Source organism: Epinephelus moara, chromosome 7 (assembly GCF_006386435.1).
Source record: "Epinephelus moara isolate mb chromosome 7, YSFRI_EMoa_1.0, whole genome shotgun sequence".
Lineage (NCBI taxonomy): Eukaryota > Metazoa > Chordata > Actinopteri > Perciformes > Serranidae > Epinephelus > Epinephelus moara.
Genome location: NC_065512.1, coordinates 8,244,860 through 8,271,427, shown reverse-complemented (window position 1 = coordinate 8,271,427; position 26,568 = coordinate 8,244,860). Strand labels below are relative to the sequence as shown.

At 41.2% G+C, this 26,568-nt stretch overlaps 1 protein-coding gene across 2 annotated transcripts in view; it reads right to left on the bottom strand.

Moving 5' to 3' along the window:
- The window catches only part of wars2 (tryptophanyl tRNA synthetase 2, mitochondrial), a 105,382-nt gene that overhangs the window by 6,121 nt on the left and 72,693 nt on the right, over positions 1–26,568 (bottom strand). Inside the window, exons 6-9 of one of the 2 annotated variants that reach the window (XM_050049222.1) lie at positions 11,298–11,558; positions 6,957–7,037; positions 4,392–4,474; positions 1,379–1,497 (exon numbers count right to left, since the gene is read on the bottom strand). In XM_050049222.1, the coding sequence (XP_049905179.1) occupies positions 1,379–1,497; positions 4,392–4,474; positions 6,957–7,037; positions 11,298–11,558 (544 nt within the window). Of the gene's footprint in view, positions 1–1,378; positions 1,498–4,391; positions 4,475–6,956; positions 7,038–11,297; positions 11,571–26,568 lie in introns of both variants that reach the window. The other variant, XM_050049221.1, reaches the window with a different exon arrangement.

The following is a 26,568-nucleotide window of genomic DNA, read 5'->3' as shown; positions in this document are numbered from 1 at the left end:
CAATCGTCAGAGACTCACACTCAGAGATCCCAGTAGGATAAAACCAAACACTTTTAAGGTCCTATTTTAAATCCGAGCACTTTAGAGTACTTGACGTTTTCTTTTTTTTAATTCAAGCACTTAAAAATACTCGCACACGTACTCAAGTTTGTCAAGACCCGTGGCAACTGTGAAAATCTAGGCTGTTTGGTCTTAATTCTGGCAAAGCAAAGTGCTCGGTTCTTTCTAAATACAGACATTCATTTCTGGAAAATTAATAAAACAAGCTGATCTTTGTTAAAACCGGATGAAATATTCGGACTGCTCTGGCAGATTTTTTTTCACTTGTTTTAAATAAATAAAGTTTTAACGCTCGGTTATGGACAAAAAAGATAAAAAGGTTGGAGATTTAATTAAGAAATGTCACACAACTCACAGCTACAACCCTGATTCCAAAAAAGCCAGGACAATGTGCAACATGAATATAAAACAAGAACGCTATGGTTTGCAAATGCCTGTCAACATACAGTGAGGGAAATAAGTCTCAACACATCTTTAGTTTTAAAATTAAACATACTTCCAATGCAGCTATTCAAATTAAAATTAGACCAGACGTTGGTATTAACTTAATAAAATTACACTGATAAAGAAATCAGAATGTTTCAATCCATAAAATCGAGGTGCAGTTAAGTGGAATGACACAAGAAAAAAGTGTAAAACACACTAACTCAAATTTATTTAATAATCGGAGAAGTCTTTGTTTACAATGCCAGCTGCAAGACACTTCCTGTATGAAGAAATTAATCACTCACAGTGTTCAGATGGGATTTTGGTCCAGTCTTCCACACAGATTTCGGGAGGTATGTTTGTGAATCTTGGGAATGAAATTTCACTTTTATAACTTCAACAATTACTGTCCCCAAATGCTTACTGAGTGTTGTCAAAGAAAAGGTGATGTAACACACTGGTAAACATGCCGCTGTCCCAAATTATCTCGAACATGTTGCAGGCACCAAATTATCAACTTTTTTTGGAATCAAGGTTATAAAAAAAAAATCTTTTGTCACTGTAAAAGTAGAAATTTTATCTCCAGTCTAACAGCATCTGTGGGGTGATTTCTCATTTGAACGGCTGCTAATACTGACTGAATTTATTTAGTGTGTATTTCAAATTGTCCCATGACGATTAATCGTAACCCTTTTTTATTTTAATTTTTTTATTTTTTTTATACATAAAAATAGAAAGGAAAAGCTACTAAATTCCTGCCCCGATCACCAGCTACCAGAGATCTATTTTAATTGGCAGTACACAGTCTTCAAACGCACATATCTGATTAAAACCTAGTGTGTGTACGAGTGCCTTCATGCCTGCAAATGTGTGTATGAGTGTGTGTTCTTACTGAGCAGGGCGCTGGGTTCAGGGAACAGGTCTCCGTAGTGGTTGTTGAAGATGCGAACGAGATCCTGAGCCAGCTCCAAATGCTGGACCTGATCCTCTCCGACGGGGACGTGAGTGGACCTGAGAGACGAAGCCACAGAAACAACGTGAGCTTCTTCAGCTACTGACGGTACAGGAGGTGAAATACACAGCAAGATGTGAGCACAAACTGGAGGCACTTTGGAGTGACTGCTGGAGCTTTTCAGGGTTGGTTTTGCAACTGTCACCCGGGAGGAAGCGATCCATTAATATTGTCTTTGATAAGATCCAGAGTGCAATAAAGATGAGTTTCTCTCTGGTATGTTGCCCTTTTTTCTCAGGAAATTAGTCTCTGGCTATTTGATGGTTCAAACAGAAACAGCTGAAGAGAAAGCTTTTAAATCAGTAGAAATATGCAGCTTAAGTTTTTAATTTTCATTGCAGAAACGTGAAATAAAAACCACCAACTGATGTGATCGCTAACTCAACTTCAATCAAAATCTGCTGACGCAGCAGCAGCACACTAGGTTGCATCAGACAATATCTCCACACTAAAATATGACACAAGAAAATATATAAAGCAAGTAAACACCCTGTTTTACTGCATTTTAAACACATTTAGGAGTATTAAGGAGCTAAATCACACATACTTATAAAATCTATTTTTTTGGAGGAGATAGTTTTGGTTTTATTTGTGCAGGTTTTGAGATTTCAGCCTCCACCCACACACAGTGAGGTGAATGGAACTGAAACATGTCTTTCCAAAAGCAAAGTTACTGCCTCTCCTGCTCTCCTGATAAACCACAGAACACTCTGTTAACAGTTTTCACTGGAACGACTTTATACTGAAGAAAATAGTCCCTGTGAGAACAGTTGGCATGTGTTGTGGATTAACGAGAGGAACACAAACTTAATTTCTGGAAGATGTTGCTGTGGAATTTTTAAACATGGTTTTTCAGCATTTTGAATGTCTTGTGTTGGGATGAAGGCTGAAATCTCAAAACCTGGATAAAAAACAAACCATTTGCTTCTTCAGAAATGACAAGAGTAAGTAGAAGTAAGTAAATGCATTTTTATTCGTTCTTTTGTGATACAAGTGCAGTGCTCGTTTAAAACATCCCTGTTAAACGTGCCGACTGTTTGGCCTGTGGTATTGCTGCTTACAGCTTTCTCAAGAACTGCTCATACAAACAACTTAACACTTGACACTGTGCTTTTTTGTGTACTTAGCAGTGCACGTCAACCCCAATTCACACATTCTATTACCGAAAAGACTGACTTGATCAACAGTCTGTTGATGTGTCCTCATTCTCATTGCCTTGCAATTTAACACATACTTTACTTTGCTCAAAATAAAAAATATTCTTCAACACCTTTGTCCTTTTATATTCCATATGAGATTTCCACGACAGTTTATCACCCAAAAAATCTGAACTAAGACACTCTTTCAATGTAAACTCCATCTATTGACAGTGAAACTAATTTAATCCTTTTTTCGATTTGCAAAAACCATAAACTTAGTTTTAGTCGCATTTAGGGATAACTTGTTGTCATCAAACCATCTTTTCAGTTTGACCATTTCATTTGTAATAATTCCTGCTAACACTTTTAAATTATCTCTAGAAATAAAAAAAAATGTGTCATCCACAAACAACACAAATTACAATATATTTATGTCACTCATACACAAAATAAAAAGTTTATGCCCCCAAAATAGAGCCTTGTGGGACTCCACATCCAATCTTCAATAACTCAGATGAACCACCAGCAAACTGTACATATTGTCTGTTATCTAAATAACTTCTTAACCAGTATATGATGTTTAGATGTGAAAATTATTGAAATATGTTGCTATTCTGACTCATTGTGCCCCAAAATAACGAACAGAAGCCCCCTAAGGCACTTTAAAAAATGCAACTCAAAAATTTACTTCTTCCTGTGTACTTCTACTTCAGAGGAAAACATTTTATGATTACATTTACCTGACAGAGACATTTTATTGGGTATGTTGCAGATGAATGTTTACTCATGGATATATATCAGATAAAATATGACACATTATTGGTCATTAAACTATCCAGAATTATACTAGAATTGAAAGTTCTACCTTTAATAACACCTGTTTCACTTTAAGTAAAAAATTGGAATGCAGGACTTTTACTGTGTGGTTTGATAGAATTAATATTAATAATAGTTTTACTTCAGAAACAAAAATAGTTTTGAATATCTCCTCTACCACTGCAAATACCACTATTCCCATCTAGAGAAAGGGTGAAAAGTAAAGCAAGAAAGTGTTTGCTTGGGGCTGTCACATTACTAAATCCGCCCCTGAACAACACACTCAAGTCGCAGCTACTCCGTCAGCAACCTTATTGGTAAAATAAAATTAACAGATGTATTAATGTCCAAATAGGTGTAACAGTTGCTTGCTTTGACATAACCACTGCATGTATAAAGTAGGGCATATATTTAACTGGTTGAGGTATTTTGCAGGTGGTAACGTTATAGTGTAATCAGTTCGCATGGCAAAGAAAAACTCAACCAAGACCGCGGCTCCTCGGGTTCAGTAAAACAGCGAGACATGCTTGACTCTGCAGAGCCATGAAGCCTTGCCTCTTGCTGCTGCACACAGCCACAAGCCCTTTTTTCACTGCCTGTTCAAGGTGGGAATATCACGCAGTTATGCTGCCTCACCCTTCTGTGTAAAAGGTATAATTGGGGAATGGGGAGACAGAGTTGTCTTGCCTCTAAGCCAGGAACTGAGGTAGTAACGCATGGGTGTGACGTTATGACAATGTGCTATATGTGCGACTCACCGCCTGAGATTTGAAAAGTCAAAGAGGAAGAACAGTGGCCAAAATGTCCACGAAGTGGGAAAACAATGAGGTCCAGGAGCTCTTTACCTATTCCTTTAGAGGCTTAAGACTTTGTCTATGACGCTTAAGAACAACACACAACAACACACACACAACATCCTACTCGTATGGAGATCTCACTTGTAGAGGAGGATATCGGCGGCCTGGAGGACAGGATAAGTGTAGAGACCAACGCTGCCTTCATTCTTCTGTTTGCTCTTCATCTGTGATAGAGGAAAGAAAAATGAGCAAGTTGAGGTGGAAGAAAGAGAAAAACTAAACACAAGCAGGGATAAAAGCTGACAGGAGGGAAAGACTGACTCAAGTTGACTTTCTCTTTTCCCCTGAAAGAGCCATTCTCGCCTCTACGACTCATCGATTCTCAGACAAACGGGCTACGGATGAGTTCACGTGACATTTTTCCACCATGTTTGAGATCAACTCAAGTGTTGGGTAAACAAAAGGTGTTTTCTATGAAGCAACAGAGACCGAGAACAGGGAGCCGCTGGCTCTCTCGCTCGGCCTCAACATGTATTAAAGCTGCACGGGGCCCAGAGGAGAATCACTGTAATTATAAGAGTTTTTGGGGTAGAAAAACAAAACGATAAAACAGACAATAGGAATGTTGGAGAAATGCCGGAAAGTTGGAGGGAGCAGAAAAAAGGGAATGATCTTAATTTACTGAAGTTAAGTGCAGACGTGGCGATGATTAAATCAGCATGATTGTCAAGCACTGAGTGAGTGAGACGAGGATCAACCTTTGATAGACATATCACATCAATAATAATCTCTAGATACTATCATAGGAGCCATCTTCTCCTTCATCAGATTGCAGTTTGTTTGATAAAAGATTTGAGAAGTCTAGGCTGGATTTTAAAGATAGTGTCTGATTAAATGTGTTTAGATATGAAATAAATACTTTTAACCTCAGCTGATGAGACAGTTAGTAGGAAACAGATCTGACCACAGTGAGTAACAGGATATCAGCGTTGGGCTCAATTTGATTTCACATCAGTCAATTCAAAACATTATTTGCCATTGTATCTCCAAAATGACCGTCTATACAGTTGGAAAGAAGAATATATTTTGTCACACAAGTTTTTTATTTGTATTTCCTTTATTTTCAGTAAGTGATTCATAACTAGCTCAGACATCTTTTAAGCAGCTTCAGTGAAGAGCAGCAAGCAACGTTACTGCAGTCCCTGTTTTGCAACGCTGTCTCCTAGAAATTACATCTGCATGTTACTACGATGCTTTCTTAATTACGTTGTTGTGGTGATGTAATCGCTGCCTGGATAATGTTCAGAGACGTTTCTCTCAGGTAACAAAACACTTCATTCATATACTGCGTAGCTTTCAGAGGGAGGTGATTGTGGAGCATGGTGCAAAGTGCAGGACCTTTACAACAGAGCCCCGGGATTATGCCTCTCTCTTGTGTTAATGTTAGACAACAAAAGCACTTTGGTTAAGGTTAGGAAAAGATTGTGATTTAAGTTAAATGTTGATTTAAAAACGATTATAAATGATTCTGTACTCACTACGAGAGGATACTGTTCGCCTGGTTTGATGGAAAACAACTGAAACACGCGGACAATAAACATTTTGCAGATTTGTTCAGTATCAACATTTTTGTGATTTGCCAGGTATGTTAATTAGCAACATTTTCTCATTATGTTAATAGATAACATAACTTCTCAGCATTACATTTCCCTCAAAAACATATTTGCTGTTTCAGTTTAGTTGTATATAAATGTAATTTCTGGGAGACAGAGTTGTGTATTTGTCTCTGTACAGGGTGTCTTCAGGTATCAGACACCTTCATTTAATGCTTTTTTAAGAACTTTGAGATCATTTTTAACCAAATTTAAGACGGAATTTGGACAAATCATCTTTTTCTTATTGCAGCATTAAAGGTAATATACAGGTAAGTATGTGTGGTCAGGTGCAGAGGTAGGTTTTACGTAGGTATATGGTTGTTAGAGTGAGTTTGGTTAATTTACACTTTGCCAGTAAAAATAAAAAACAGCATTAGGTTCAGTGGTGTGTATAAAGATTTGTAACTTGAAATGTGGACTTTAACACAGAGGAGCTCGACTCATTTTGACAAGATAAATGAAATCAGACAAAATGTTTGTGACAATTAAGACCTCAAAATTCTAATATAACACTATTTAATGACTTCTGAACCCTAATATCTATTAAATTAACACCCTGCCAACACCCTATTCTAAAGTCATTTGGTGATTATAATAAAAACACCACAGTGAGTGTAAGTTGATCTACAAATAATACAAATACTATATAAATGTAGTAACACACTTAATAAAAAAGTACTGAAGGCTCCCAGAATTGTTTAATAAATATCAACTTTTACAAGATGTTTTTAGTGTGTTTTGTAAAGCAGCAATGCATTAATGTTAGTCCATATTTAAATGGTTAATAGGTGCTTATTAGAAGATCATTTGATACTTAATAACAGAGTAATTTTTATAACCATGTTTAAATACAATCACAAACTAAGTCAGGGTGAGTTTGCAACGCTGCACTATCGCACCACCATAACACAAACACAGATGATTACAATGTACCATAAAATAAACTCTGAGGTGTCACACATGATTATAAATGACAGATATTTCTCTATCTCCCCGATCATTTATATGTGCATGTGTGAGTGTCAGCTGCAGGAAATATTCAGAGTCTAACCTTCCACTGCGGCAGGTGTCGGAGGCGAGGCATGCTGGTCAGACAGCCGAGGATCCAGGAGAGCTCAGCGTGCTCGGATACCTGCAGGGTGGAGGGAGGGGTGAGGGAGAGGGGCAACACATCCAGTGCCACTGTCAGTGAAAAACAATCTGTTATAATCGTCTTTAAAAAACAAAACAAAACAAAACACAGACACACAGACAGCATTTTTTTGTCCTAAATGCAATTTGAATTTCACTGGGTCACACACTGAAGTCTGGTCCTGTTTTAGGATTCACCCCAGGAGAAATTATTAGAAAATTACCAGCTAAACTGATCGTTTTAAAGCATTTTAAAACAAAATCTTAAGATTAGGGGTTCTGACAGTAATAATACTTCAGTAATAGTATGGCAGTTTGGGTGGGTCTGGATTAAGTAAGTTATATATGTGCTTACACAGTGGACATATGATAGATGCATATCCACACACATACACATGTATTCTGCACATGTCTGTGTGTTGTACTTTATTTAGTTATACAAAACAGTCTTTACCACAGAAAAGCATTTGAGACATAAATAGAAGAAATCAATTAAGCAGCAGATTAAACAAACAGATGAATGGGTGAGAGCTCTGCTATGGGACAGGAGGAGGGCGCCTCCTTAGCGCCTCTAAGTGGCAGAGACGAGTACTGCTCCTCCCTATCTGTCCTGACTCCTCACAGACAGGTGCACCTGGTCACACCTGTGTTCACTGTGAGGACAAGTTTAAACTAAAAATGAGAGATTAATATGCAAAGTAAAAAGAGAGACAATATAATTCTTCTTTTATGTAACCTTCACTGGCTCCCAGTATCTATTAGAATTGATTTTAAAATCCTTCTATTGGTTTTTAAGGCTCTTAATGGCATCTGCCCCTCCTGAAAGAGTCCCTATCACCTTATGTCCCTCCATGAACCCTGGGATTCTCCGCAACTGCCCTTTTAACTGCTCCTGATGTCACTACAAAAATGTTTGGAGATGCTTCTTTTAGCTGATACGCCCCAAAAATAAGGAACACCCTGACTTTAAATATTAGACATGCATGCTCAGTGGACAGTTTTAAACGACAACTCAAAACATATCTTTTTAATAAAGCCCATAACTAGCAGCTTTCTGTTTTAGTATTCGTAATATGTATTTTTATTACTTGATTAATTATTACTGATTAATCTACTTGTTCTTCTCATTTCTGGACACAAATTTCAGACGCAAACTGAGTAAGTCTACCTGTGACTGACTAACTCCCTTGCAGAATGGACTGCAGACCAGTTTCGGTTGTCGAGGACAGGGGGACAATTGTGTCCAAAGTCCAGCAGCTTTACTGCGACACATCTGCCAAAGTTTATTTCAACTGAAAAGTCTTTAAACACTTTCACAGCAAAAACTGCTGTATGAGATTAATTTAGATTCATTAATCACAGAGCATGTCATTAATTAGATTTTTTTTTTTCATCACTTGGCAGCCCTAGTTAATTTACATTAAATCACAAGTTATAAAGTAAAGACAGTATTAGGTTCAGCAGGAGGCTTTTAGAAGAAGACAAAAAGAAATTAAAAGATGGATAAATAAGACCTCACAAATACACTTTTTAGACAATTTCATGACTTTTAAGGCCTAATATTTATAAAATTGTATTTAAAATATCTTAAAACTTTTTAAGGACCTGCAGACAACCTATGTTAATATGGCGTAGCATGTGCATCTGGCAGTGGTAAATCAACTGCATATACATATCCGCTTTCATGGAGGCTGTTCTGACTGTGAAAAAAAATCTTGTGTGTATGTGGGGATGCAGGAAATATCCTGCAAATTAAACTTTATGGATGCTGGCTATATTGCCATCCCCTCTTTCTCAGTGTGACGTCAAAAGCAGACAGCAGGGACATAAAGCAGGATTTGGGGCAAACATGTGGGGGGCCGGTATTCATTACACACTGCAGACAGACAAGAGATGGGACAGATGTCGATGACAGCGCAGAATGGGATGGATATGGTTTTGAAGTGTAATAAAACTCTGATATTTAAAAGCTTGGGAAGAACAAGGCCTCCATTCATGCTGCATGGCAAGAATGCACTGCAACAAGAGATATGCTGATGTTACGGATGGTGTGAGTATTACACTGATAGTGGGTTAACAGTTGGCCCCGCACTATAAATCCACTTCTGTCCTCGATACTTCTATAAACCCCAGAGGACTCGCAGATTTGCTGATTCATTCACTTCCTTTTTGATACCACTGACTTCAGCTCGTCACCAGATCTGCTCTTTTTTTTTTTTTTTTTTCTTCAATGGAGTGGAGTATTTTCTTTGGGCAGTCGTTGTATTTTTACATGTGGAGCAGGCGTGTTCAACAGGAGGGTCGCCTCGCTGCCAAGTTATGTGGCATGAAGCTAAACGGGAATAAAAATAGGACTGTGACTGTGTGTGTGTGTGTGTGTGTGTGTGTGTGTGTGTGTAGGGGGGCAGAGAAACACAGATGGACTGAACTCTCACACTCTTTCTCACACACACACTTCTGCTCCTTAACTTGTGAATAAGAACAGAAAACACACACACACACACACGTAAGGGAGAACCAAACAGCTGTTCTGATTCTGTACATTTTACCCTGAAATCTTGGATCCGCCGCAAACGTTAAGACCGTCACTATCCGTCTCGCTGACTCTAATGCTGGTTTATAAATGCATGAGTTTTTATAGTCCCTGTGAATTTCGCAGAGTGTACAGTGGAGATAAAAATCAGGAGCAATCAAATAAGCAATTTGGGGGCCGGCTGGCATGTTGGCAGATAAACATGAGTCGGCAGCTTTAATATAAACAGTCAAAGATGGCTGTCTGCAAGGCAAACTTAAAAAGAGATTAAAACTAGAAGCTACCTTTTAAAAAGAGAAACATACATTTATAAGCGCTGACATACTTCCACAAAAGTCCACTGCAGCAACGATTATGTTAATGTTTTGTTAAATAACCACCTTAAACGTGAGATACAAATGTGCAGACATGAACTAAAGAACACAAACATATATCAGACGAGAGTTATTCATACTATATGTGATCACTTATGAATATAACAATAGAGTAGTATTATTCATTCATCTGACCTCGCTGCATATCGACATTTGGTCATGGACTTTCCACGTCCAGGTATGACGTGAAAGGTACCCTGGGTGCGTTGGTTGTTGATGTTCTGGGACGCAGTGTCAAGTTCTGCCTGTGACGTGCATTGTCTTCGTTCAAAATACACTTCTGTTTTCACAGGAAATTTACCGTTTACATACAGTCTCTTTCACAATAAATGTACTACGTAAGTACAACAACATGTTTCTTTTTCCTCCAACAACTTAAGCACTACGCCAGGGTTTAGGCAACAAAAGCAAGTGGTTAGGTTTAGGAAAAAAGACCAGGGTTTGGCTTTATAATCTTACAGGATGCAAACTCTGCTCTCCCAGGTGAAAGTTGGTCTCGCCCACCCTACTTGGACTTTTGCTGCCTTAACTTTCATTCTTGTCCCGCAGCGTTTCCCCCTGACACCGCAGAGCGCTATTAAACTACAACGTCGACCAGCCACATGTCATGCCGATGTTAAAGGACGGCTTTTTCCTTAGTGTCTGACGGCACAAGGCAACATGACAGTGCCGAAAACTGCAGTTCCTCTTATGGCCACTTGAGGCTGGCTCCAAGAGTGAGTCAATCCTCATAGACCCTCATGTTAAAATGCCTGACTTTACAGCAGAAATTAACACGTTAACAGCCTGGTACAAAAAAAAGTTTAAGTCTCTAAAGCTAATCTCCCTGTTCATGACATCTGTACAAGAAATGAACCTTTATTTAGCTCACCAGTTTACATTTTATGAAGGTTTAGAGTCACACATAATTATTGGGGGGCCACTTTGAGTGATAGGCTGATAGTGTCCTCAGCTTCTCAGTCAGATCCACCCCTCACTCCTCCACAGTGCCAGACTCTCATCCAAATAGGGTCAATTCTGGCTTCAAAATACCAATGGGTGACATCACAGTGGCTACATCCATTATCTTATATAGTCTATGAGCTTAAACACTAATTAAACACTAATAATGCACTGCAAGGGCATGCCAAGAAAGAGATAAAATTCAAAGTTCCCAAACATGTCTCTTATTCCCAACTCGTCAAACACTGACGCTTGGTCAGTGGTTCTACATGTCAGTCTATGACGCTTCAGGAAAGATAACTGTTACACAAAGAACACAATAAATCATGTTTTCAAAACTGACCCTGAATTCCAGCGTGCAGTGAAACACAGCTGACATCTATCATCCATCCATCCTCACTCTCCTGCCCACCTGAGACTGCTGGAAGAGTATCGCCCTCTCCGGGTCGATGCCACAGGCCAGCAGGCTGGCTGCCATGTCCAGGATGTTGCTCCTGAGTCGTGCCGGGTCCTGAGGCTGTGTGATGGAGTGCAGGTCCACAATGCTGTAGAGCACAGAAGGATACTGGTCCTGCAGGGACACCCAGTTCTCCAGGGCACCCAGATAGTTGCCCAGGTGGGGCACCCCCGTTGGCTGGATCCCTGAGAATACACGCCCACCTCCTGGAGGCTCCTGGAAAGAAAGCTTCATTTACACTTTGTAAGTTAATGACTCTTTGCAAAGATTTAAGTATGTTCCTTAAAAAAAATCCTCTTCAATTAATCACGCATTGTCTTATGTTTTTCTATTTTTGCAGTGGTCGGGATGTTCCTGGGTACAGTGCGCCGGTGAGGTCGGACTTTACGAAAAGGTAGTGTCCAGGTGCCAGACTGTAAGCCGCAGGCATCCAAGAGGAAGCTACAAAAATCGCGGAAAAAGTGCCCAAAAAAAGCAAATATTGTGAAGCAAAATGCCGAGTAAACAAAGCTGGTGTTGGCTTCCAGGAGCTCACAATTTGTGCATTGTATATTTAAAGTTGAACAAGATTATTCAAGATGTTAAGCTGTATCTCACACCTTTATTGGTGCTGGTTTTTCTTAAAATAAAGACTGTACACACATAAATTATGTCAGAAATACTTAATTGATTCCCAGGGGGAAATTGTGATGTTACAGTTGGTCTGATGTGAAGCGTAGAGAATTATAGCCGTAGAAATTATTAAAGTATGAAATATCTAAATGAATAGTTTCCATGTCAGTGGCTCAAAATCAATCCAGTAATAATTTATTGATTTTAAACTCAACACTACAACAAGAGGAAAAAAAAGTGATAATGGGCAGAAGAAAAACCGCTAAAAGCAGAGAAGAGGAGAGAAACTAGTGTTTAGAGAGAGGGTGAAGGTGAAAAGGTGAGAAAGCCTGCAGAGACTGAAGTGTCAGTGTTAAACTATTGGCAGGTTGGAGGCCAGCAGCAGTCACGCTTGTATTACCGAGATGCTAACTTCATGGCTAGCACCTCTGTTCTCTCCCAAACACATCCTGCACAAAGAATGCATCACCTCACCGGCCAACAATAATAATTAACATCCGTCCAGCCAACTTCAAGGCCTCTGTTACCACGGTGGGGGAGGGACAGTGGAAGAGGAGGGGGAGGCAGAACCACGGAAATACCATACAATATGCAGCTCACCATATCACCAACTTATTCTACAGAGCTGGAGCTAGAATAGCAGCGAGCTCTTCACCCCCTCTGGAAGAAAGAGGGAGATCACTCATTGTGTTTGTATCGTTGGGCAAACATTGTGTTTCTCTTTCTGCAGAGCCGGGCCGGGCCAGACCGCCTCATTTCTTCTGGCATGGGCCCGCACCACTGAACCTTGGCTTTCAATTGCCCCTGCTGGAACAGAGTCCTAACCACGGCTTGTGGCACCGAGCACCACATGATACAATTAGAGGGCAAGCAGAGCGGCACCTGTCATGAGACGTGAAACCGCAATGGCTTCAAAAATCCAGGGCTTCTTCACCAAAGCCGTTACACAGTAGATTTGTGCTTTGACGGAGCAGAAACACACAAAGACGCAGACCGGACTGGGTATTTTTGTTGGGCTGTTAGGAAGACAAAGTGTTTGGTGACTGGGTGACGCATGTTTGCCTGCCCACCATGGAGGCCGGGGTTCAGTTCCCGGCAGAGGTGCGGTGCTGTGGCTTGGCCCAGTGCTCCAGCTCACAGGTGAGAAGGTGGGATGGGGAGGTGGAATATGTGGTAGAGATAACATGAACCCCCACGTGCACAAGGGTTAGAATTACACAAGAGGTTTGAAGAAACAGACGGGCCAGCTGTGCCGGGGCTTTTGTACGTATTAAGAATGTGCTCAGACTAAAAATAGCACTGCATTTAAAAAGTACAAGAGACTTTGTTGTTGTAGCTGTTTCCCTACAACTACTGGTGACAATATGTCCTCTAGTTTAAGGCTTATCAGATGCTTAATTCTATTTTGGTGATGTTAATTTTACATATCTGGAAAATGATCACAGCCACACTTATTTAATTGTCCATCTTGACAACTGTGAGGTAAACACTACTGCTGTCTCAACACCCATGTTACAGAAGACCTATTATGCTCATTTTCAAATTCCCATTTTATTTAAGGTTTCTACTAGAACATGTTTAGATGCTGTATTGATTAAAAAAAATAAATAAATTTCTCATACTGTCTGTGCTGGAACACCTGTTTTCACCCTCTGTCTAAGACACTCCATTTTGAAGCCTGTCTCTTTAAGCCCACCTCCCGAAAAAGCCCAGTCTACTCTGATTAGTCAGTGTTTTCAGGTCTTCTGCATCTCGGTGTCTCAGTGTTGCCAACTTGGCAACATTCTCGCCTGATTTAGCCATCACTATTATTAAAGGACGAGCAACCAATTTAGTGACTTCTTCAGCCTGTCCAGGAAAAAGTGAGAGAAATATATTGTAATTGATTCCCATGCATGCTTAGTTATCTGCTGAGTTATGGCAGTACACAGCTTTCCCATCACCAGGGCTGCAATTGAGCTGTGCGGTAGGTGTGAGACAGGCAGGAGGAGACACAGCTCGTCGTGTAAGTGGAGGTTCAGTTGTAGTGAGTTTCTATGGTTATGTTGACACTGGATTGGAAGCACGAGAAAATGGTAAGTGGTGTAGCTCTCAAGCCATTCGAAATTTCTATTACTTCAATATATATGCAAATGAATGCGGGATGATGTCACCAATATGCACATGCATGTATGATGTCATCTGGTGACTTTTAGCAACTTTGGAGTTAATGCTGCTATTTGCAAGAAATTGGCAAAACTGCTGCACCAGAAATGCAGCTGGAAAACTGCAACAGAGAATAGCGGCACTTTCTGCCATGAAAAGTCAAACCAAACATGTTCTAGCAGGAATATGATCCAAAATCAGGGGGAAATAAACAACATCAGCATCCCAAGATTACATGCTTCCCTGCCGTTAGCATGTAGCTACATGTTGCAGTGTACTTGCAGCAGTGTACTACACAGCTATGACTGTGTATAGCGGGACTTTCTCCAGTTAAAAAATCATCAATGAAAGCTTCTAAACACAACTGGACAAGTTCCAGCAGGAATATGATCTGAAATCAGGGAGAAATTAACAACACCTGTAACCAAGATTACATGTTTCCCTGGTGTTAGCATGTAGCTACATGTAGCAGTGTAGGCTAAGTAGGGTAAACACTTGCAGTAATGTGGAGCAAGGTGTCCGCCAGGATCTGACATCTTGTAGCCAAAATAGAAAAAACATTGGAAATGGAGTATTCAGAACAGTCTGAAGCCCAAGGTTTTTGCTCACAGGGATTACTTTTACATGTGTTTGCCTACTTATTTGAAATTTTGGCCACATTTAATGTGAACATCTGACATTCTGATATTATATAGCGCAGACAATAAGGAAAAGCATTTTAGGTCCCCTTTAACGAGTCTACAGCCATGCTAGCGGTTCTGTGACACTGTCTTAGGCACAGCTGTGCTTTGAGCTCAAAGCTACACTGGCATGCTAACATGCTTCAATGACTATAGAGACATGCTAATTCTTAGCAAGAATAACGTCTACCATGTTCACTTCGTCTTAATTTTGTGAGTTACATTTGCTAATTAGTACAAAATGTGAAGAACAGCTGAAGCTGATGGGAATGTCTTTAGTTTTGCAGGTATTTGATTGTAAACCAAAATAACAGACATAAAGATTTGACCTGATGATGGTGCTACATCAGAAAGGTGATAACCAAAATTAATACAACTCATCGGGAGAAGATCATGGATATCTGCATGGCTATTCATCCAGTAACTGTTGAGATTACATCTTGAGGTTGATATTTATTGTTTGATCACTTCCAAAGAAAATGACCCACAACTCTGACGAGGTTAAGTTTGTTTCAGATGTGTTGACTGGTTGTAAACAGCAACAGCTGGACAGAGGAGGCCGTTTCAAAACGCTCCCCCACAAAACCCATGGGATCCGGGTGTTATCACCTCAAATCTGACTGGCAATCATATGTTCCCCGGCTGCACTCTTCAAGGTTATCATAACTAATCATTAAAACCTGAAGCTTTCAGAGGATATCCTCTTCAGCCGCTGCGGAGAAATCGGTTATCTTGACAGCTAGCTGAGCTACATCACATCCAATCTGACTGAGGGACAGGCTCAGCACAGCCTCTGAGATCAGATAACAGCTGCTCTCTTACCAGCGTGTCCCACAGCTTTTCCATCTCTCAGCCCTGAGGGATCGAATAACAACTGTTCTGGGGCCAGCGTCGTCCGCAGAGTCTCCATCTACTGGCCTGAGGGAGCTGGTCGCTGCCTGGCGAGAGAGAGGCAGGAAGGAACTGGGTGCTTATGTCATTACCGACGGGGTAATTGCACTGGAGTGCCATTGATGCTGAGAGCCTCTTAAGAGGTGTCAGGATTGATTTGGGTGCGGACGGGGCCCCGAGTCTGGCTCATGTGTGTTCTCACCTCGAGCTGACACGCCAAACGCATGTTCCCCCTCTGCTCCGGCCCCCAGGGGAAGCCATTAGCCATGCAGACATGGTAATGGTGTCATTTGAGCCAATCGAGTGTCAAATGAGAGTCAACGCCACGGCTAACTAGCCACTGGGCAATCGTGATATCACGCATTACGCTGCTTCAGCCAGACACCTCAGTGTTACTGTTGGTCAGAGGAAAGTGTCTCTAAACATGCCCCTCTATAGGTGTTGGAAGTGAAAGTAGGTTACATAAAGACGTAAATCAACTACTGCATGATGACAGAGGAGACAGCAAATGTTGTAAAGCAATTAATGTTGGTAATGAATACTGCACTGCAAGGCCAAGAGTAATGAAATATTATCATCTAGCATACTTTGGCCATGGACCATATTAAACCTGCGCAAGTGAATTCATTTCAACATTCACATGCTTGTAAAGTGAGTCCCTTCATATGTTGGAGGCGTGGCTTGTTAAAAAAATTCAGTATGATACATTAAATGCAATGAAGTATAAATCACTGAAATATTCGTTACCAGATTTAAACACTTTATTATAAATATGGAGCTTGAATTTGGTATACAGAGAGGAACACTGGAAATCTGTAGTAGTTTTATCTTACTTTTATTTTTATTTTATTTTCATTATTCTTTATTTTTTCTGTCTGAGCTGAACAACATGTCGGACCAACTGCTTTGTGTTTAACCTGCAAATTAAATAAAGTTGAGTTGAAGGCAGAGAAGTGTCGAAATTGTTCTCTTTGGGTTGAAGTATTTGAAGCATGTCTGTCTTTTGGCCACACCCCTCTCAGTGATGTCACAACAGGTGTTTTGCCTTTGACAGAACACCTGTTGCAGCATCCCTAATGAGGTTGTGGCCACCGCAACACAACTAAACAATGTAGACGTTATTTTTGTACTGAGATTCAATTAATAATAGCCTACTGGTTCTCTGTTGGAAACAGCCGATGAAGTTTTCGTTAGCCGTTGCTATCCTGCGCACCTGCACGGCGTGGTGATGAACTGTCTTATTGATTTCTGTTGCTGTGCTGTCCTGCGGGCCTGCACGGCGGAGTGATACTGGCCAGAAAATAGTCCCAATTGATAACAAGGTCTGACGTAATGCGGGGATGTTTTAAAATTATTGAAATAGTCTAACAAAACACATGCATACTTTTTTGTAGTTTAAAACCTTTTGGTTATGTGTCCCCCGTACATCTTCAGAACTACTTTTTCTCCGGTAAGCTACGGGCGATTTCTCAGAGCAGGAGGTTCGTTGAGAGTAGTGACACCGTTACATCAGAGCTACAGATGGTCAGCGTTTCACACAACTTCATGTCCAAAAACCTGAACTATCACTTTAAGAATATTCAGACGTTGGCAATCCATTCGATAGTAATCAAGACATTTCACTCACATCTACAAATCATCAGAGGAAAAGTCAGGGGATAGCCAAAGTAATTAGGATTTATCATCTGGGAAACATGAACATCAGAACCAGATTGAATGGCAATCCATTTGATAGTAATCAAGATATTTTAGTCTTGATCAAAGTGGTGGATCTCTCACCGCCAAACCAGCTGACATAAAGTCATCATCCCTCAAACCAGGTGGAGAGTGTGGCTAAAAAAAAGTTAATTCTTCTGAACTGAAGAAACGTTTCTGAGCCAAACATTTGAGCAACAGCAGGCCGGACTCGATCCTCAGCCAACAAGAACGCCAAGCTCAATGCAAACAAAATACTTTCTCCTCTTGTCCAATTACAGTTGGATAAAAGAATAAAGCATCACCTGCCTTCTCCTATCGTCTCTTCACCTCCTTCTCTTTTTATTTTCATCTCACAGTCGTTAGATGCCTGTTGATGACACGTAACAGGCGCGGGAAATGCTACATACTCTTTCCTCATATTTAACTCTGACAGGCATGACGCTGTTGTATTACATTGTCGCTAAGGTGACGAAAGCCTTCTTCATCCACATCTGCCATATGCTGAATGCATTACACACCATGTGTGTGTGACATTAACGCCAACAGCTAGAAGGTTACATACACTATAAAGGCCATGTTTTCACACTCGCAGCACCTTTCCGGGAATATGTGTTCATTTGTCTGTGCATGTACGTGTGTGGTAATCTCCGCAGGGACGGAGGTCGTGTGCAAACATAGACGCATGTCCACACGTGTCGTGGTCTTTGCCTACATCAACATCAGTTAAGCTGTGAAGGTGTCTGTCCATATGAATCTGACAGCTCACATCAAAGATCAACACTGGTTGAAAGAAAAAAGTAAGCAGTAAAGCAGTAACAGATCTTTTGCACAGGCTGCATTATTTAATGGAAAACAATAGTCAGCTGATTCACTTCATTAGAGAACAAATAGACGGTCTTCTTCTTCTGGACTTAACGCTGACTTTCCCACATGTCCAAAGAAAATCTGGTTCCAGGATTCCATGGAAACAACATTTCTTTTTCCTCTCGAAAGACAGCGGGTCCTGGAACCACTTCATTGTGGGAACTGAATGACAAATGTTGGATTTGTCATTTTAGCAAGCGCAACATCCTCAAAGAAACGATGTGTAACGATGACAAATTGTACTGGGACCAGATGCATGAAGCACAGAGTTTGGTCTTGAATTGTACAAAAATCTTTTTGCCAGATTTATAAAGCTCCCACAGTTAAACTGGGCAGAGATTTTACTTTATCATGCAGGCTGAATTAAGTCAGACTATACATTTCTATCTGAGCAAAAATGCATGCCTTCTAGTGAATTAAAATATGGACTCACAGATAATGCGACTTCAAGTAGCATCATTTCAATTGCCAAGTGTGTCACTGCAAATCCTACACACTCAGACAAACCGACAAACAGCCTTAAAGAAGGAGTACTCCCTCCCGAGGCTCTCTATGGTCCCAGAAAAAGTTTTCTATCAAATGGTGTTAGCAAGAGTGGAGCACCCTTAGAATGAAAGCATATCACTGCAAACAGACTTTGATGGAGGCCGAACAAAAGACAGCAAAAAGAGTTATAGAGCATCTAAAAAAACCTTCCCGTGCAGCATTTTCCCAGTTTCTTGTGTCCATTTGTGGGCTTATGGAAATTTAAACAAATATTTCGGCTTAACTATTGCTGAACTACTCATTTTTTGATTATCTGAAAATAAATGCTTTGTTTGGCAACTCTGTCAAAGTCTGTCTGCACTGATATGCTTTCATTTTTTGGGGAGCTCTGTTCTCCCTTACACCATTGGATAGAAAAGTTTTTCTGGGACCATAGAGAGTTCACAGGTGTATAAAGAGAACTGGATACAGCATTCGAGGTAGGGCTCGGTTCACTCCTACAAATGTTACTTGGACGGCCCAAGAAGCCAAAAAAGTTTGAGTTCCCAGGTGTAAAATTAACCAGATCTTCTGCATCCTTGGGTCTATGTGGGACTTTCATGACCCAAGTGGCTAACTTGGAGATATAAATATTCAATCTTGCGGTTCTTCCAGGCTTTTGAAATGTTGTCCGACCGAATGGATCAAATCCCTTTTCGAATCCCTTTTCTCTTTACAAATGTAAGTCCACAGAAAGTCTTTTAGGGCCCAATGTCATCACGTTATGGACTCCGAAGTTCTAACCCAGAACACTTGCAGGGGGGCTTTTGTATTTAATGCGAAAGATTTCAATCAGCATTCACTCCCAAGACAAATGACTCTGATCGCCTTCGATTGGCAGTTTTGAAAATACCACACCCAGATAGATGCGCTAACACTCTGCTAGTGATGTATCGAAGACTCTGTCCCCGGATCTTAACCTGAACCAAACCCTATCCCTAACTCTAACTACCAAAGGGGATGCGAGGCATTTACAGGCGAGAAGTTGTATTCGATTTACATTTTGATACAACACCAGTGCAATGGAATGATGAGCTGCTTCAAAATGCTGTCTGTCTCGGTCCAAGCAGCGCTCGAACATTGTTTCTGATTTAGTCAGCACCGAGTTTGAGAAAGAGAGTGAATAACTAACAGATATAAAAAAAGAAGTACCACTGTAACATCTTTCACTGGCCCCCATGCTGCTCTCTACTGATTATTAACCTGGTTTCCAGTGTGTTTGTGGCATTGAACATGACAAACCAGTAGAAAAAAAACAGAAGGGCATACTCGTCTGCTGCAGAGTCGTGTGCACAGCGCTGGCCTACTGGCAATGGGAAAGGTGCCCATTTTCAGTGGGTCTTTTCGTGTTTAAAAAACCTGCATAAATGCGATAATTTTGGTGGAGAAAGGGGTATAAAGATTGGTTGCATTCAAGCAGTTGCTTAAGTATGGCCTGTAAGGGGAGAACAGGCCCATGAAATACATTTTACTGTTACTGTACACGTGTCTACCACAGTATTTTATTCTACTTTATGTATTATATTTTATTCCTATATTTTAACTGCTGCACTTTTTTATGAGTTAGATACTAATAAAATTTTACTGCTGTGATTTTCTTTTATATACATATTTATAAAGCATTTTCGTAGGGAGCCTAAGAACTAAGTTTTCACTGCAAACGACTGCTTCACTGGTTTTTGTATCTGATGATAAAGAACTTGAACTTGAGATTGGTCATTAATATTATTGAGCAGTTGCAGCTTCCAGCGTGTCCAGGCCCACGGTCTCGCTCCGCTCGGTGTTATTAATCACAGCCATGGTTTTGGTTGAGCTAGGACTTAAAAAACAGTGGATTTCTCTTCTCAGATCTGTTCTGGGCTGCTTTTCTGAGGCTCATACATCATATCAGAGCCTGGGAGTCCCGGAGTGGCCCACTGACATCTCTCTCACCAAGGGGCTGATGAGCGGGGCCCGATGGTCACCACCGTTTTACTGCGCCAATTTCAACACATCTCAAAAACCACCTCTGGGGGCATCGCCGCTTGCCCCGCTGTGAATTACCATCAGCTCTTTGTGGGCTGAGGGACGAGCTCCAGATCTGACCGTGGCTGCGCCGAGATGGGCCAGCAGATGGAGAGATTTTCCGCGGCGCTCCCGCTGGGCGTCCTGACACACAGGATCCAGTGTTCTTCTTCTGTCCTGGGCGCCCCACGCCAACCCATTAACACCGGCACCACGCTGAAATGCACCTTGACACACCTTCCCCCTATCTTTCTTCATCTCTGTCTTTCTCTCACTTTGGGACCTGTTAACGCTGGCGACCAACAGAGCTGCACTTCAGTGAGGTATCAAATAGGAAATGGGGTTTGGTGTATTACCCCCCTTTATTCCTAGAAGTGTGTGTGTGTTTAGCCAAAGTGGGAACACACACCACAGCTTGAAACAAAGTGCATATGACCACAGAGAAAACATACACACACATGAATACATAGATACGCACAGTAAATAAAAAATGTAATAGTGGATAAAGCAGGAGAAAAGAAAAAGAAAAATGGCGGAGGAGGCAATGTGGTAAAAAACTAAATAAAATAAGAATAAAAGTGTGACTATAGCCCAGTCAGGACTTTTTCTTTTTTCCCTCTCTGTGAGTGTGTTGGAGGGGGAGCAGAGGGAAAGGCCCGAAAGGAGCGTTTGATTAAATCTGCGGTTGACGTGTGGGACAGGTGAGATTGATGAGGTTCCTCTGCGTTTCACACTGTGCGGAGAGCGGGGGTACAGGAACAGAACGCTGCAGTGTGGCGGGCCAGGGCTCGGGGCCCGCTCGCGCCGTGGGGTCCCTCGGCTGATTAATGGGACTGGAGGCCCTTCAAAAACAGCACTCCCCGCAGACAGGGTCCGACGGTGCTCCAAAAATAACCAGGCAGGGGAGGCAGCCTCCAGCCTCCAGCACTAACAGGCTGCAGCTTCTGAAGGAACCAGACTTCAATACGGCCTGGGGGGAGATAACCAGGAGGGGCAGTGCCTACTCAAGACAGGAAGCTGTAATCTGGCTCATTAGAAACTAAACGTTTAATGACTTCTCTGGTTTCTGGGAAGTGACAAACACTGACAGCTGATATTGTGTCAACTATGGTATCGGATTACCTGCTGATGTAATTATATGCAATGTGACATTCAAACCAAATGAGTACAAACACAATGTGACACTAAAGGGCCACAATAAAACATCTCTCTGAAACTGCTTTAAGAACGAGTTCTCCAAGCAAGCACTTCAAAGACTTCCTGTCCATGCTGTTAAAGGTTGAGAAGTTAAAGTGCTCTGAGGAGTGGAAAGTTTAACATCTATAGTTTCATGGCTCATGACTGAAATCTTTATCTCCTGAGGAAGTCTGTGTGTTATGACTGAAAGCTCCAGAACAGAGTGTTTTGTCCTGTTTCAAACAAGCCAGTGGTAGGTTAAAGAACTTCATTTTTAGGTTTACTTCTTAAAGTTTGGTTCTTTAAGTCACGTGACATATATCACTATACTAGCACACTACACTGTTATTAAAATGATCCACACAGTTTAATATATTCAGCGTCATACTTACGTTTGGTCATGTCATCGAGCTAGTTTGCCGTCTCTGTCAAGTAGGTGTTCGTTAGTCATTCTCTCTATGGCAAGAAATGGCAATTCAAGTAAAAGCTCTGTGGTGGAAATTCACTGTACTTTAAAATAAAGTGTGTTTTGAACAAACTTGACGTTTGCGAGTTACTTGCGGCCCATTCAGAACGGACCCATGACCCAATTTTGGACTGCGACCCATCAGTTGGGAACACCTACAGCAGTTGCGTGCATTGTCAAAACACGCCGCAGCCCGGTCTGTCATACGGCTGCTAGAGGATGCCTCTGTGCCTTGGAATCTGATGCCAAGGGCCACTGGACAAGCATCGCTATTTGATGAGTTGGGAGTGAGACCGGCTTGTTAAATAACCCTGTGGTTGACGTGGTTAGGTTTAGGCACATAAACCACTTGGTTACAGTGAAGACAAGATCGTGTTTTGGCCCAAAATACCTGCTTTTCATGACATTATCCAAAATGGAAATGCAGTGATGCGTTTGTAATAAAACAACCACTCTGGAGCAACCTCTAGCTCAGCGGGGAGAGTGTACACCCCATGTCGGCCCAGTCTTCATTTCCAACCTGAGGCCCTTTGCTGTGTGTCATCCCTATTCTTTCTCCCCCTTTCCTGTCTCTCTTCAGCTCCTCTGTAATAAAGGCACAAACAAAAAAAAAGCTTTTTGTGGCACTGCCGCCGGTGGAAACGCAGCAATGTGTAACTAAAACACAACCTGCTTTGTTGTTTGTTGGTATTGAACATTGCTCTGTAGCTTGGTAGCCATCTCGCCTTGATGACACACCATCTACCGTCACCTCAATCTCTCAATGTCTATGACAGCTCATATACTACATCACTTTAGAAACACTGATATGACACATACGAAACGTACAAATGTGACATATCTGTGGTTTGCAGAAATGAACGATGCCAACATTTTCTTTTGGCGACTGGGCTGTTTCAAAAGGTCAAGAACGAACTTTAAACCTCAGTGATTTTGATAGAGTTGGAACCAGATATTATAAAAATACTAATTTACACAGTGTAGAGGACTGAATCAAATATCAAATGGGTTTTTAGACCAAACATTCCTGGTTGCTTCAAGTGCCAGAAATAAAATGCAGGAAGTCCAAATTGAGTAAAAGATCAAGGAGTTTATCACTCATGAGACCAAAACACTGAGCAGTAGTGAGAGGATTTTACAACTCTGGAAAGTTATGTTGGCACTCCAACAATAATTTTATCCTCAGTTTTGATAGTCACAAGGTAAACACTAGAGTGATGATGCTGCACTGAGTTGTGGCGAAACTTCAGCGAGATCTCCTTGTTTGCAGACGACCCTGTCTTTTTTAGATTCTTGCCCGCAGCACTGGGGTGGTCTCCTTGAAATAAACGCCACCAACAAGTCACAAATCAGGCCTGATAAACACCTGCAATATTCACAGCAGTTTTATTCACTTACTTACAAAGGACTAATCATCTCAAAACCAGAAACACTGACTGTGAGTTCAGGCCTGTTTAAACTAAAGCAGTTTGCCTACAATAAGCTCACATGTAAAGCAGCTGTGTGCAGTTGGAAAAGCCAAGACTAGCTTAATTCATGTGATTTTTTTCCCCCTGTTAGATAAACACATTCATGCCAGAGCTACTTGTTTCCTTCCAAATTGTTTCAAATTGTTTCATTAAACCACTTCCTCCTCCTTCTGTGTTGACAATAGACATGTTTAATTTTATTTCACTTGCAGGAAACAAATGACTGACAGGCGAGCTAATAACGCCCGAGAAAACACATAAAACTCACAACACAGCACAAAAATAAGCACCACACACTTCATAAATTTATCAATATGTAATTAGCCCTGGTGGCAAAGCTTCGCAAGCAGCTCCTCTCTGAAGAGTGCAGTCATTTCCTGCTGCAGAGGCAGCGTCTGTTGAATGCAGCTCAAAGGCACGACACCAGATACTTGCTGCGTTTTAATTAAAAGTGTCAGACGCTTAACAGATCAGGCACGGACTCAGACTCAGGGAAACTAGTAAGATTCCCCAGTCACCACTGTGGGTGCACAGCTACAGGCTGATTCTGTAATTCGACTTAGCTAGATATGATTTTTTTTTTTTTCCCCAAAAAAAGGAACATGTTGACATATGGGATAGTTTTAAGAAATGGTTAATGTGCAAAGCGAGGGTCTTGGCTGCAGAACGACTACGACAGACCTAATTACACAGAGGGGACTGCTGAGAATTAGCGGGCTTTTCTGACAGTTGAAAATAAATAGGGCAGTTAATGAACATCCTCAAAGGGGGAGGCCATGTTTCCTCGCTCTCGCCTGCCCTCTCCCATGTGGTGTGGGAGCAGCTCTAATGGTTTTAGCTGACACCCGAGTAAGTGAATTTGGAGCCAAAGGAGAACAGAGAGGCAAATTAGAAGTCACTTCCTCTTTCCTGGAGCCCGGGGCTGACATGACTGATATCAGTCAATAACAGGACCACAGGCGAGGGACGGCTGGATGGGGAGCCCTGTGTTTCCAGCTGACATGAGGCTGGGGGTTAGTGTGAGGCAGCATGGTGGTAGAGAGTTTCAGTTTGAGGCAAACACTACAACAGCTAAACTCAGGTTTAATTAGCAGTGCCTCAAACATGAAGAAGTTATTAGCTAATTACTCAAATATTTGGTCACGATGCCAGTGATGTTTCAAGGATTTTTTTGCATTGTCTGCAAATTTTATCACTTTAGATGCAAGACTTTTGACTATGGGAGAAAAGAATTTAAAAATAAACTAAAAATAGCCTACATTTCGCCTTGCTACAGCAAAGAAATAGACATCTGTACATGTGCAGGACTTCTATAAATTAATTTAAGACAACAAACATTTAAAACACTTCTGGCCCCGATTATAGTGAACTGAATTTAGACTAGAGTTGAGCGATATGACTGTACCCACCTATGTGCAGCACTTTGGTCGACTGCCGTCGTTTTAAATGTGCTCTAGAAATAAATCCTGACTTGACTTGACTATATACTGTGCAACATTACAAATGTGTCCAGTGGTTGAAATTTGGCAATATAATTTCTAACGGCGGAGCTACTTGGGGTAGATGAGTGCTGGATTCTCGCGTAATCTCGCTGCCCTGCAAGGTAACATCATTTGGGCAGACATGGAGAAGGAGAGTGAAGTTGTAAATACAGAAACTTGAAACACAGAGGTTGCGTTAGACTTTCTCGCTGTCCTTCCGATAAAATTCTGTCACAGCCTGTCCGTCATTTTGATTTAATTAAAAAAAAAAAAAAAAAAGAAGATATATTTAATTTTTGTTCATTCAATTTATTTCTTTGAATAATTCATATACAGAACAAGCTTATAGATTATGCATTTAAGGGTGTAGTGCTATTCGTTAAGTTGTAAACAAAATGTTAAGTACCACAGCACACCTATGACCTATGAGGCACACACACTTGTGAGCACGCACATGGTTAAGTTATGGCTCGTTTCAAAGGTTATGTAACCACTGTTCCTCTGGAAACAAGTTTGCATTCATTAGTCAACAATAAATATAAAATATAAGGATGTCTTCTTGCCTCTTCATCTTCTCTAGTTTGCTAGCTTCAGACTGAGAATAGTAATTTTATTCACAGTGCTGCTCAAAGGCTACTGCTGACAGCTACCATTAACTTTTTTTTTTTCTTTAAGATATTTTTTGGGGGTATTTTTTTGCCTTTAATGGACAGGACAGCTAAGCGTGAAGCGGGGAGAGAGAGAGGGGATGACATGCAGCAAAGGGCCACAGGCTGTACCCGAACCCGGGCCGCCGCGGCAACAGCCCTGTACATGGGGCACCTGCTCTACCACTAAGCCACTGACGCCCCAGCTACCATTAACTTTTAAGATGGAATGTTTTCTTGCATGTCACTCAGTGCATGAGTTGATGTTGAGAATCAATCAGCACACCTTAAATGTCAGTGTATATGAATTTCAACCAGATTATGCAATCTGCAAATATTCCGTTTCCTCACTTGGAGAAAAAAAAAAGCGGCAAAGCATCATTCTGGGGCGCTTTGGCAGAACTAGTTACGCCTTTGATGGAGAGGAAAAAATGAACAGACACTGACCATGCAAAGAAACTTCGGATGCTCAGCTGCTGTGACATTTTTTGCAGCGGTATGTATCAATATAGCCCAATGTGATGGCTAAAGCCAGCTTGACCATGGGGTCATGCACGTGAGATCAAAG